The 14,811-nt window shown below is 41.6% G+C and overlaps 1 protein-coding gene across 1 annotated transcript; it reads left to right on the top strand.

Annotated features, from left to right (window-relative positions):
• Positions 1 to 1,548: 1,548 nt before the first annotated feature.
• On the top strand, positions 1,549 to 2,646 carry LOC311050032 (lysophosphatidic acid receptor 6-like; the record flags this gene model as incomplete). Its single annotated transcript, XM_084063999.1, has 1 exon — positions 1,549 to 2,646. The coding sequence occupies one exon, from the start codon at positions 1,549 to 1,551 to the stop codon at positions 2,644 to 2,646; it is 1,098 nt and encodes a 365-aa protein (XP_083920125.1).
• Between the last annotated feature and the right edge of the window lie 12,165 nt (positions 2,647 to 14,811).

Below are 14,811 nucleotides of genomic sequence, written 5' to 3'. Positions count from 1 at the left end.
ATAATATATATTGTGGAGTGTCTCTATGGGCCCGCTCTGACCAGCGTCCCATGAGAGGTAAGAGGTGTGCTCTAGCTGAGGTGCAGCACTGCAGACCATGTTTGGCCCTAGGCAGAGTGATTGAGGGGCGGTATCTACCTGCATTCCTCCTCAATCAGCTGGCAATGATGACTGTTGTGTCTGATTACCAAGTAAGGACACCTGGGTTCTGATCAGCCTGGGCCATAAAAGGCTGAGGCTCACCTCAGCTCAGTAAGGCTCACTCTTCTCTGCATTGGACGCTGTCGAGCGGTAAGGCATACATTCCACTATTTTCCCAACATTTGAGTCGAAGTTAACTCGTTACTAATGGACTGTTCTTTCTGTTTTTAGGCAACCTATGCGGGACACTACTAACTGATGAATGTTGATGAAAATACCCCGATTGGGAAGATGATTTACGTTTGGCCGCATCTATTCCCCCACCCCACCTTTGTTAATTACCCTGAATAAACCTGTTTTCTTGTGAAACCCAGCTCTCTCAGCGTCTTGGTGTTGGTCAGCTTCCACTATTTATATTTATATATATATATATATATATATATATATGTATATGTATATGTATATGTATATGTATATGTATATATATATATATATGTATATGATTTAATTGTCTAATCAAGAAACAATTTCGCGGACTCCCTGCAGTACCTCTGACCCCCTGTTGAAGACCTAGAGGTAAAGTCTTACCCCTTGTTGCCTGTTCTTTGATGATAGTTAAGCCATGCAATGTTGCTTGTTCACCATGTTATGTCACTTACAGTGAGTATATAGATAGACATATGATGTTTGCTTTACCACAAATACTAAAGCCTAGTCTCCACCAATGATTCGCAATGCAACTGCTTGCAAAATCCAGACCGCTGTTTGTTGGCTAGGGTTTTGACTTTGTAAGTCACTCTGGACAAGAGAAACTGTTAAATACCTACATGGTAAATTGTACCCAATCGGCTGTATTTGTATATACATTTATCACACCGATGTCCACATATGGAGCTGATTGATTTGTTTGCGCCTGATGCCATGACGACACATTGAGGTTAGACAACACACTCCATACTTGGGGTAGCTGCATTTATACAGTAGTTCACCAATGTTTCCACACCAATGTTTCTCAATGCAACTAGTTGCAACTTGCAACCAGTTGCAAGAAATTGCAGCGGTCTGAATTTTGCAACCAGTTGCATTGTGAATCATTGGTGTGGATAGGCTTTAGTATTTGTGGTCAAGCAAACATCATATGTCTATCTATATACTGTACGTAACATAACATGGTGAACACGTTACCAACATTGCATGGCTTAACTAGCATCCATCAAAGAACAGGCAACAAGGGGTAAGACTTTACCTCAACCCTTAGATGAGCTAAAGTCTGAAGAGATGTCAGGTTTCAGACTACAGCAGAAAAGAGGAAAACCTCAGAAAGTTTAAAAACAACCAGTTTTTAGTTCCTCCCCATTTTCGGTTGCAATGCGCTGCCCTATAAAGATCAGACACTGTTCAGACTGAATGATCAAGACAGATCTCACACACTTTGCCTTCAAGTGGTTTCCGACTGCCTTTGACTGCTTCAACTACATCATGGACAACTGCACCTTGGAGTTGGAGGACACAAGTTACTTCATGACCTATTCTGTAGTGTTTGGCTGTATTTTAGTGTTAGGCTTTCCTCTCAATGCGTTGTCACTCTGGATTCTGGCGCGCCGTCACAGCCTTAAATCTCCCAGTGCCGTCTTCATGATCAACCTGGCAATTTCAGACTTTGTGCTGGTGATCTCCTTGCCTATGAGAGTCTATTTCTATGCTACAGGTTCCTGGCCCCTGGGCCCTTTGGGATGTACCTGTATCACTATGCTCTTCCGCAACAATATGCGCTCCAGTGCCTTCTTCATCACCTTCATCAGTGTGGACCGGCTGCTGGCAGTGGTTTATCCTCTGAGGTTTGGGTATCTGAGAACCACCACCAATGCCTGGAGAGCCTGTGCCTTTGTTTGGGTCTTGATATTGGCTTCAAACATCCCAGAGGGCATAAGTTTTCAAATGGCTATTACAAACTACTTTGAAAGCTGCAATATAACATGTTTTGAGTTTCCTAAAGGTGTATTGACACAGTTTTCAGGTTTCACAATGTATTATTTTATGGTTGCTGTATTATTCGCCTTGCTAGCAGTCAATGTTGTGTCCACTGCTATGGTGTACTGGACTCTTCACAGACATCTCAATGACTCTGCAAGGATCAACAACAAGATGAATATACTGCTGATTTTTGTAATTAACTTGTTGATGTTTGCGATTTTTTTCATGCCTCTCAATGTGGTCATAATGCTTAAATTGAAAGCTGCCATCAGCCCCACATTGTGTCTCTGTAGTGTTAACTGCTGTATAGATCCACTGATTTATTACTTCTCTTTGGATGCCTTCTGGAAGAAAAAAGAGAATGTGGACACCTGTTTAAGAGAACCGGTGGAATCTACCAACAGCCGACGCTACCTAACGGCCCCTCCCGTGAACAGCTACCGGGAAGAGAGAGACAATAGACCCGGCGGCCTTCCCGCGGTATATCCGTCTGCTGTTGGAAAAGCAATAGGTGGACCTCCAGGCCCATGAGAACAACTACAGAGAGCGCTTTAACACCAAGCAGCAGTGCAAGACTAAGAACTTTGTTTCCTCTGGTGATCCAGCCTAGGACATACCCACGGACTGGTTGTTGGAGGGTTTCGATATCTTGGGATGCCCAAAGACGAGGCAGAAAGGCTGGCAAAGTATTGTGCTGTCGCCGCTGCCATATATGGCGGAGCCGCCGCTACTTGTGCCCATGGAGGACTGAGTGAAATATGTGTTGTATCATGAGGACATATCCATGAGTTTGTCAATGTAACCTTCACTGCACCTAAAATATTTGTGTCCCTGTATGCTTTCCCTGTGTGACTGTGGACGTAAATAAATTGTTAAACTGTGTGTGCGTGCGCTTGTGAGAGAGAGATTTTCACATCTCTTTTGAATCAGCACAGTATGTTTTAGAACTGGATATGTGGCTGATGATGTTTATGGAGAAAGTAAAAGCTATTTATTTTCACACATTTTTATGGAGTAAATCTCAATAATTTTAATTCATCTACAGTAAAGCCTAAAGCCTAAGCCTCAGGAATACTGACCTGTAGGAAAACGTGTATTCAAAATGTATGGGGCAGCCAAACAAGGGTGGGAGTTTAAATGTACCTGAGAAGAGAAATTGTTGTTGCAGTATAATGCACACTTCTTGAAAACACACTGACATTGGTGGAGTTGTTGTTTTGAATTGTTCTGCACACATCCATGCTTGAACAGTTCAATCAGTTCTTAAATTGCATCCCACCGTGAAGCATTTCTGTCAAATGATTGGATTTGCACAGACAACTACTAATGTACATGGCTATTTACATCTGGTGAGATCAAATCTGAGTTATTTTAAAGCCTTTATTTGACTGCGATAGTGCAGAGAGAGAGAGAGACAGGAAATGCCCCCAAAATTATGTCAGTAGAATATAACGAAAGCACAAGCACGCATACATTAGCCCACTTGCAACATCCTGTTTTATTTGACAGAGTCAGTTCTTGAGTGGTGAGCCTTGTCAGACGGAAAAGCAGATGTCTAGGTGACTGTAGGGTTTACTGGAAGGATTTAAATTACTACAGGCTTACATTAGGTTCAAAATGATCAAAACTTCATATTTGCAATCAGGAATTGTGGGTTTGCAATTGAGCATTAAGCCTGATTTATCATTTGTCACACGACGTGCTGAAAATAGCATATCTACAAACTCACAACGTGTCGCAGCATGATACATTGTGAGCTTGTAGATAGGCTATTACAAAACATAATACCTCTGGATACGGCAATCCGTTGCCGAAGGCATACAAAATACGCACAAAAAAATAGATAGATAAAATCTGTGTTTGGAGAACACAACTAATTCTACGCTGGTACCCGGAAATATCGTTGGAAACTACTGAAGGAAATCACTTGATTCACCAAGTGAATCACTTGATGCTCTGTCAAAAGCATTCCTAATATTCCGTAGATTTTGTGACATTTGTTATCAGAGTGTGTTTGTTTTAATCCAACACAACCAAGGGGCTAGCATCCAGCTTGTAAATTGAGGCTATATACTGTAGGAAGTTTGACAGTTCATATGAATGGCCTGTATTCTCGCTTTTTCACCGCTGTTTCACCCTTGCTGGTTGCAGAACGAATTAAGCTCAATTCAAGCGGATGGATTTTTGACCGAACTTTACACTTGATTTTAATTATCTTCATAAACATGTTCATAAATACTATATGCTTCCAGTCGCTAGTTTATAGTCTTCTTTCAATCCATAACGTGTGTTCTGGTAAATTATGGTCCCATTTATTTAAAAAATAATGATAAAGTATAGGGTTTCAACTGGTTCTACCAAGTGAAGACCCGCCCTCGCTGCGGTTTCAGCCAATAACATTAATTTCTGTTAGTATTTCGGACCAGATATCAACCGGATATAGAAAGATGGAGGATTTTTACGGTCTGTAGAAACCAATGGCGTGACGCTGTCCATATTTTTTACGGTCTATGAATACAACACGATGTGACGCTGATTTTGTTAAAAAAGTATATGGAATTTAAAAAGGGAAAACACTTCCATGACCCAGGGGGCGTCAATTTGGTACTCTATGGCCTAAGCGCAAACTACAGGTTGACTATTAATATATGATATATAAAGAACTGCTCAAAAATACAACAAAGAAACGAAAATATCCAGACAGCACTATTTCCCAAATCATCACAGAAAATGTGCATAATTCTGTTTAATACTATTGACAAACTAATGAATCCCTTCAGAAGCTCCTCTCCTTGGAGAAATGCACTGAATTAGCCTTTTTATTCTTTTTTTTCTCCAAGATATTTTTGGGGGCAATTTTCTGCCTTCATTTATAGTGTATAGATGGACAGGAAACAGGGAGAGAGAGATGGCGAGAGACATGCAGCAAAGATCGTCAGGAACGGGACTCGAACCCGTAATGCGCTGTCAGGCTACATTAGAGCCTAAATTAATTTACCTTTTACTTTAACTCTAAAATGTCCAATGTAAAGAATAACATTGTGTCTTCCTCTTTTGGAGGGTGTGCTCACGCTTCGTCCACACAGTGCCATATTACCAGCACTCTTTCCAATTTCACTTCAATCCAACATAGTGAATTACAAGAAGTGGTGCAGCACTTAAGCTCTGCAACTTGTGCTCTGGACCCAAAGCCCACAAAGATGTTTAAAAATGTTTTTAGCTATCAGGTTGATGATGTCCTGGTAATTGTTCATTTCTCACTACTCTCTGGAATCTTTCCCACATATCCCAAACAGGCTAATATTATATCACCACTGTTGAAAAACATTCTGATCCACTTGTTTTTTGGGGAAATAGCCTACAGACAAATCTTCCATTCCTGGGAAAAGTCCTAGAAAAGGCCATACATAAACATTTACATATCTGGCACACCACAATTTTTTTGATGTTTGTCAGTCCAGTTTTAGGGTCAATCACACACAGAAGCTGCCCTGGTAAGAGTTTTAATGACCTTAAAACTTGGCATTGACAATAATAACGTTTCTGTTTTGGTACTGCTTGATCTCAATGCAGCCTTCGACCACACAAGCAGCTCTTTTGTGATCCCGGTCACGTTGAGAAGCAAATCAGACAGCTGTTTGACTCCACATTTTCATAGAATTGAACACTGCTCACACCGTAAAGGCATACTTATTTTCTGTCAAAATTTTTATCCCACGATTTTGCAACCCCAATTTTTTCACTCAGTGCCAATTGTCTAATCCTGGGCGCTACACTCACTCTGCCAGCCTATAGGGAGAGCCCAGAGCCGAGCTCATGCCTCCTTTAATGCATGAGAGCTAACAAGCCTTCTTATCACCCGACAGGGGGGAGTTTCCCCGGTAGGACGTACTGTAGAGCATGGAAGGAACTCGTTACTCGGCTTACTGCATGTTTTTGTGAGGGTACCTACCCTAGGGGACACAGGGAGAACATGCAAACTCCACACAGAAAGGCCCTTTCGCCAACCCCACCTAGGGTATGGGCACTGATGACGCGGAGGAGAGGACACGCCCCCAGTGCCCACAGCGCATACTTCTAAACTGCTTATCATCTTATCTTACCGTATGGATATTTTTCTGTTTCTATTAGCAACCTTGAATCAGATAAAATAGGCATTCCATATAGAATCCCTCGAGGGTGGATTATTTTGCAACATTGGCAACAAATAACTCCTTATCTCCCCTGTCAGTAAAACACCACTTTTTAAAAAAAATACGTACTCTTTTGCCACTGGTAATGTGTGTGGAAAGTTGTGTAACTTTTGGAGTACGCATTGCCCCTCAAAAATGCGATTCATTATCGGGAAAATAATAATCATTGCAGTTTCAATAGGGCTTCGCACTACTGTGCAGTGCTCGGGCCCTAATAATAATGAATCAGGCCCTAGTTAAATTTGATAGAGTGCTGAATCACAACAAATTGTCTCAAGACACTTTACATATAAAGCAGAGACTTGACCCCAAACTGTACCTTTGTACAGCAGTTAGTCACTTCCCTCTACTCGATTAAAGTTTTATTTCAAGCAACTCTGGGTTCAGCACGACTCGTACCCACACACTCTACCCAGAGAAATTAGTTTTATTGCATGCACAATACTCCATTTAGTCACAAATTAACACCATCTTTTGAGCTTTGATTTGAGATAAACTGCATATTTTGTAGCTATTAATAATAGCTCAGTGTATCTATGGAGCTTTTCACATCAGTCAATTGATGTGCCTGTTTTCATAGCAACCACACTGTAGAGCCCTGAGTATTAATTGAACTCTAAGTTAAAGTAGAGTTAAATTATTAAATAAGATTAAAGGGATTAAATTAGGATTTTACTGCACAATGTGTTACATCCGCACTTTTCTTTTCTTCAACATGGCGAACTGGAGCTCAAACATTAAGGTGCTTCTTATATAGGTTTATGTGAACTCAGCTATACATACTGTATATGTGTTTTAGGTAAGTGGGAAAAAGAATGCTTGTGGCTGAGAACAAATGTGTGCATGTGTCGTGTGTACATGTGTATGTGTGTGTGTGTGCATATGCACGTGTGCCAACATTATGCGTGTTATAGTTGTGTGCGTAATGCTCTCTTCTACCTTGGGGGTCAGAGGGTTACCTGACCGTGACCAGTTGCAGTAAGGCCACAGTCAGTACGCCCGCATCCCCTACTCCATGAAGGAGAGAAAAACAGGAGACAGAGTAAGATGAGGTGCAGAGAACAGTGAACATTTTCTTTTGAATTCTAATATAAAAAACAACCCTAAACCCTTGTTTAGAGAGAGAGAGAGAGAGAGAGAGAGAGAGAGAGAGAGAGAGAGAGAGAGAGAGAGAGAGAGAGAGAGAGAGAGAGAGTAGTGTTTTTCTTCTAATTAATTTAAAGGTAGGGTAAAAAAAAAAAAATCTGTTTATTAAAGAGTTGGAGAGACGGGGAGACCTTTCAGACTGAACAAACACTCTATAACAATGAATACTATCAGAACATAGTGCTTTAACCTTTTAACTTTTAGTTTTTTGTTTTAAACTAAACATATAATGTACCCTGCCTTTAACTTGTTGTACTTGTACTGGTATTTCATATAATTTTGTTTTTAAGTCATGTTTTAGGTTCATTGTGTTGAGCTCCCTCTAGTGGTCAGTTTTACGCACCTGTATCTAGTTAAGTCTTAGCCTGGCTGGGCTGGAGTGCAGTTCACTTTCATTCTCTCTGTGAAGCTCTGAAGATATGCTGTATGCCTGTAAGTTACACATCCTTTCTTTGTGTTGCATTGTAATGACATATGATGTGCTTTTCTGTTATCCCTGTAAAGATTTTACGTTTGGTAGAGCTATCATTTATTTTCTGTCAAGTATTGTTTAGTTCATGTAACAAGCCAAGTACCCTGTTTTTGTGTTGTTCCAGATTAAATAAGAGGAGTAAAGAAGCGAAACTCATTGAAGCTTCAAGTGTTCTTTTCATCCCTCAGACGTTAACGATCTGTCTAGCCGGGCAATCTATGCACAGCAGCCATATTGGAAAGAGATTGGGCCTCTTCTTACTTCCTTCACAGGTGTTACCAATGATACTAATGAAGGCTCTGTTCCATTCTGGTCAGAGTGCTGTTATGTGATATCGTGCATGTTGGCTCACTAGAAACACTCCATTTTGGTTCCCAAATGGCCCCTTATGGTGGGTGTGTAACTCTGAGAGTGTACGGGTCCATTTGGTTCCATTTGTACACTCTCAGAGTTATGGGGGTTCTTGAAAATAAGACAACCACTATGCCACACTAAATGGAACAGAGCCTTAATTAGTATCATTGGTAACACCTGTGAAGGAAGTAAGGAAGGGGGACCCAATTCATTGCCAATATGGCTTCTGTGCATAGAGCCTATTCTTCAAGAGGACAGGATATTACTTATTTTCAAGGTAGAGAGATTGCAAGTTGCCATGAAGCAAGTAACACTTCTGAATTAAGCAGACAAGCAACTTCTGGCCTGATTTGCACCAGCACGGGAAGGGCATAACGGGGCCAGAAGGCATTCCCACACTGCACCACACTTCCTTAGACGGCATCAAAGACGAAGAAACGCAGTACCACCGTCACTGCTTGAGAAACGGCAGCAGGAGAGGCGCAGGGGGAGAGAGGGTGGCGGTGTCTTTCTCTATATGTGTGCCTCTCTTATCCCTCCCTCTTCCACCTTCCCCATCCACCCCTCTGCCAGCCCACGCCAGCTGTCACTGGGAGAGTGTGGGGGCACTGCACTCTGTCACACACACTAACTGGAGAGAGACATGGGGACCTGGGGGCTGCGATAGAGAGATCTGGGGGAGTGGGAAGCGTGTGCGCGCGCGCGTGTGTGTGTGTGTGTGTGTGTGTGTGTGTGTGTGTGTGTGTGTGTGTGTGTGCGTGCGCGTGCGCGTACGCGAGTGCGTGTGCGGGTGCGTGTGCCTGCGTCTTTGGCTGGGTGGGGTGGGCTGGGTTGTAACTCTCAGGGCAGAGACGGAGGAGTCAGGAGGAACAAAGGAAGGCCCCGAGGATGATGAAGTAGTATGAAGGACGGGCAGAACTGCGTGGAAGGGCCAAAGGGACGACTTGTGAAGCCTCTGTAAACAGAGCGAACGAGAGTGTCCCGTCTGAGTGACAGATGAGAAGGGGACTGATGTACACTTTGCCAGGGGAAATGAGCGGGCTGCAAAGTTAATGCACCCAGTTCAGAGACATTTCCGGATAGGCTATATATTTGTGCAGCCGTACATGTTGACAGGCCCATTCTGCACTCTATTGAGAATACGCAGCCATTCGAAGATGAGGATTGAATATGGTCGGTGGAATACGAGAGTTGCAGGCTGTCAAGTGCTCCTGTCAATGCCTGGACCCCTGCATAATATAGGAACTATTGGATAATGCAGGGAATATACTAGGATACTACATGAAGTACTCTAGGATAATGTAGTGAGTATAGGCTAATGCAGGAACTTTACTGGGATAATACAGGAAGTACACTAAGATAATGCAGAAACTATACAGGACATATACAGTATTAGGATACTGCAGGAAATATACTAGGATACAGAAACTATACTAGGAAAATACAGGAACTACAGGTATATTAACAGCAAGCCATCAGCAAGCTGCAAGTTGAGCTGCTCTCTCCAGAAATGTAATGAGTGGCACACTGTACCAACCTTAATATTCTGTTACACAAAAGAAAGCATTGTTCAAACGCTACATTAAATAATCTATTCTGTGGTATACAGTTTGCAAAGCATACAGTAAAACATTCCTAGATAAAATAATGCTTGATCCTGACCCAAATATTCAGAAAGCTGGTATAATTGAATTACATACATGCTTACTCTGTTGTCTAAAAAGGACCTTGGTAAATAATGTGCATAAAATACACACACATCTCCATATGATTATCTAGCTTATAGCAGAATGCACTGCTTCCCTCATCATAATGCGGTGCGCGCTATTCCATCCACGTCCACGAATTATCTCAGAAAGCACAGGGTCAAGCCTTTTCTAACTGGCGTGGGTTTCAATTTAGTCACATCATCAAGAACAGTTTGCACATAGACAAATAAGACACATAATGCACATTCTATATTTTACTCTGAGAATGTAAACTGACCCAAATGAACCATACTGATTATAAACTGTAGAGATATAGAATAAGTTACGTACGCACGCACGCACGCACGCACGCACACACACACACACACACACACACACACACACACACGATGATATGCATGCAATTCATGTATTTATTGATCTTGTTATGTCGATAATGAATGGAAATGAGCTAAGGTTTCATAGAGTGCGTGTGCACATGTGTGTTTATGAAAGAACATTGGCATTTATGTGTTGTGTTACTATGTGTATGTGTGAATAGCTTTGCAAATACGTCAACCATGGTCATCCTTGTTGTGAACAAGCATGCAGGGAGAGGAACACAGCGTGTATTATAGCTGTGAACATGTTGCTGAGTGGGAATGGATAATAACACTGTGGAGAATCAATTTCTCATTTTCCTTTAAGACAAAACATAGAATTCTGCTTTCAGAATATCTTCTGAAATTCTTCACATACGACTTCTTTAAACAAAAACACAGTGAATATGCTGTGCTTTCGGTCAAGGGCTTATTTGACTGATATACACAAGATTCTGAAATACTTATAGCCAGTGATGTTAGCCAGTTTGCCAACTGCAGATCTCTTTTGGATGATTATTCATTTCAGTCAGGCTGACTCAGGCAGTGCGCATATTGAAAGAAAAGTAAATATGGATGAATACAGCTTGGCTGGTTGGTGTTAGCAAGAATCAGCAACCCTCATAACAGCAGCAGAGCAGCAGCAGCATGGAGTGAGCGTAGCATTGAAAAAGTCTGCCTGATTAGTGTCACATAACGGCTGACACATCACCTTATCCGGTGGGGAGAAGCCACTCACGTTGTCTGCCCGAACTACAGTATAGCCACAGGTTTGCTTTATTTTGTTGAACAAATCCCAAAATGTCACACACAGGTATAATGTGGGGGAAGAAGTACTCACATATTTTTATTTTACTTACCGGTAAGTAAAAGTATCAATACCACATTGTAGAAATACTCTGTTACAAGTAAAAGTCTGGTATTCAAAATTTACTTGACTAAAAGCACACAAGCATTGGCCTCAAAATATATTTAAAGTGCCAAAAGTAAAAGTACGCAGAATTTCCTATTTCACAACATTTCAAAATGTATAGCCTATAAATCTCTATAGCTGAAGTATACTATAGGGCTGAATCGCATGTTTAAACAAAAAAAAAATTAAAAACTACAAAGTAACTAGTAACTCAAGTTTTCAAATAATTGTAGTGGAGTAAAAGTATAATATAATATTAGTATATAGTAGTATAATAGTAGTATAGTATAATATTTGCCTCTGAGGTGTAGTGGGGTAGAAGTAAAAGTATTGAAAATTGAAAATATTAAGTACAGTACTTGAGTATGTTTACTTAATTACTCCCCACAACAGATACTATAGTATATCCACAGGTTTGCTTTATTTTGTTGAACAAATCCTAAATGTCACACAGGGATTATGTGTGTGAGTCATTAGCGCTGCCGTGCTGTATAGGAGCAGTTCTTAAATGGATGTGGAATTGAGCCCGGAGCCGCTCAGGAAAATCAATAGGAAACAAAATTATTACGTCTAATTCATTACAGTTTAATGGCCTTATAATCAAACATTCTGCTCCGAGTTAATCCAATTTGGGGTCAGCGTCAGCGGTACTCTTTTATGGGGCCTCAAGTGACATTTTCAAGTTGTCAATAACTGTGATGTTGGCTGCGTTTGATGGTGTGTGTGTGGGTGTGTGTGTGTGTGTGTGTGTGTGTGTGTGTGTGTGTGTGTGTGTGTGTGTGTGTGTGTGCGCGCGTGCGTGCGTGCTTGCGTGCGTGCGTGCGTGCGTGCGTGCGTGTGTGTGTGTGCCTCAGCAGCAAAGAAGAGGGGAAGTAAGTGTTCTATAAGCAAAACACGCTTAAAAACATCTAATATCAAATGTAACGCACAATAGGCTTCACTTGTGGGACCAATTCAGCGTTTTCCAAACTGTAATCTATCTTATGGTGGTCCAAATCATCATGGTGGTAAGAATCAGCAGAAACTGTGGGGATGTGCATATCTTATCTTTTTCTCACAAGAATCAGCTCACTACCATAAAAGTCAGACATTTCTCTTTTACCAGAGGCGCGCGCACACACAGGTTATTGGGTGGATGAAGTAGGTTCTCCCCCTCTCTCTCTCCCTCAATAGCCCCCTCACTCCCTCCCTTCACCCTCTCACTCTCCCTCCCTCCCACTCCTTCCCCTCTCTCCCCTCCCCTCCCTTTCTGCCTCCCCCTCTCACTCTCCCTCCTTACCACTACTCAGGTATGGGAAAATGGCCACCTATTCATTTCAACGAAACACGGATGCCTCAAGCAGCACATTTGAAGTTTCCCACTTTCCAGGTGCCTGTTCCATAGAACATGCACATTAGTGTCTTTTGCTTTACAAAATGCTGCGAACGAGCCTGTGAGTGTGTGAGCAGATAGTGCTCGCACACTGAAGAAGAATTGGCAAACTACTGTGTCTATATCCAAAGATATAACACACATCATACCATGTTTGGGGAGAAGGCTGCCAGTACAATTGGTGCTACTTTCAAATGACACCGTGTCACACGGAGAACAGGAGCCATGGCAGATTACGTTAAAAACACATTGAGCGCATAAATGTATTGCTCCATCCAGCTGGACGACTACTGATATTGCAGATTTGGCCAATTTGCTTGTTTACGCCAGATAAATATGATGGTGCAGCTCAGGAGTGCTTTCTGTTCTGTCAATCACTGCAGTCGAGAACTACAGCCAAATCTGAAATGCCCAACAACTTCACTGTTGGTGAGCAGAAGAGTTTAACAAAATTGTCCTGCAGAATAACCCCTGAAATTCTTCATTTACGACTTCTTTATACAAAAACACAGTGAATATGCTGGGCTTTCGGTCAAGGGCGTCCGCTTTCTCCTTTCTGTGCGAGAAAGGCTTCTCTCCACTTGCTGTCATACAAATTAGATACAGAAGCGAAGCAGGATGGATACTGAGCCAAACCTGAGACTGAAGCTGACGTCAATTGACCCAGACATCACAGGACTGTGTTCACAGAGGCAAACTCACTGGAGTAGTAGGCTAGGGAACTATCTTTAGTTTTGACTTGATTTACTTTTTCTGTTCATATATGCACATTGTATCACTGTAAATAACCATTCACTATATTACTTGCCTCTGTTATTTTATATATTGAGGTTGGTCCCCTCAATAAACCTTCACTTTTGCCTGACTCCATTGGCATACTGTTGCGTCTCTTATCCCTCGACTCAGGGTTCGACTTTGGGTTGTAACAATGACATTAGTATTATGTCTTGCCTTTCAGCATTCTCGGGATGGAATGGATTTAGCAGCCCAGTGCGCATAATGGATGTCAGTAATGAAAAACATCAAAACCCAAGGTGCAGAGACTGAATTAATGAAATTTGCCAACAGCAGCGGGTTATAATGTTGCTGAGACAATAGTTTTTGAGTGGAGAAAAAGAGCATAAATCATGTGTTAACTGAATCTTTTTATTGTGCTTAAAGATTCTTGAAAATAGAAAATAGCCTACATTTTTGGCAAAGCAGTTGAATGTTTTTCATCCCTGTTGGCTTGTATCAACAGGTAACATTTCCAGAAGACTGCTTCCGTATGTATTCTTTTATAAGCAGGCAAGGACAAGGACAGAGAAGAGCACGACCATGTATTTGCAAAAATAGACATTCTAATGCTATTATTTTAGGCTATAAAATGCCTTCAACATGCTCTCTGTATCCAAAAATAGTCCTAAACTGAAGAGAGATAGGCCAGCAGCGAAATAATTCTTTGATACAGGTGCAAACCAATGCAGACAGAACAGACACAGGAATTTGAACCACATGAAAGGCCTGTACCCAGCTGTTCAGCCTTTCTGTGTGAACAATATACTGTGTGTGATGTTTCTTATCTTATCTCAAGGAATGGTAACTCAGTGGTGGTGCACTTTGTCAACATAATCTTTGTACATTTTGCTGAGGCGAAATGAAGAGAATTTCTCTTGTCCCTCCCTGCATGGTAGAGGTAAACAACACGTGTTATGTGTTATACTAGCTTAAACCTTTGTGCTCAGTCTGAACAATTTGTCCGTCCTTGAAGGCTGTATTCTATAATGGTTCATCCCTGAAGGAAAACTCGACAACTTTCATTAGGAACAATCTTTTATTTCTAATGCCAGCGCACAAAACACAATACCAACTCAAAGAGTACAGTGGGGACTTCCACTGTCCCTATGCCTCAAGGTTTTTGCCATTACACCCATAGGGTTTTGACGGTCATGGCATTTTTGCTGCCGATCAATCTAATCGATCAGCATAATCATCTCATAGAATCATGGCTGGAATCTGAGGATAGAAAATGTTAATTTCCATAGAAAGAAGAGGGGGGAGGGAGAAGAAGAAGAGGGGTGGGGGGTAAGTGGGAAGGAGATCAGACAAGAGAACAGCAGAAAGGCCAAACAAGTTATCTACATATTTACAAGAGTACCTGAGATAAGAAACAAACTAAGGTGCCTGAGCATAGCATAG

The sequence above is a fragment of the Gymnoscopelus microlampas genome (genome assembly GCF_963454915.1).
Source record: "Gymnoscopelus microlampas genome assembly, chromosome: 8".
NCBI lineage: Eukaryota > Metazoa > Chordata > Actinopteri > Myctophiformes > Myctophidae > Gymnoscopelus > Gymnoscopelus microlampas.
This window is presented reverse-complemented; position numbering and strand designations above follow the sequence as displayed.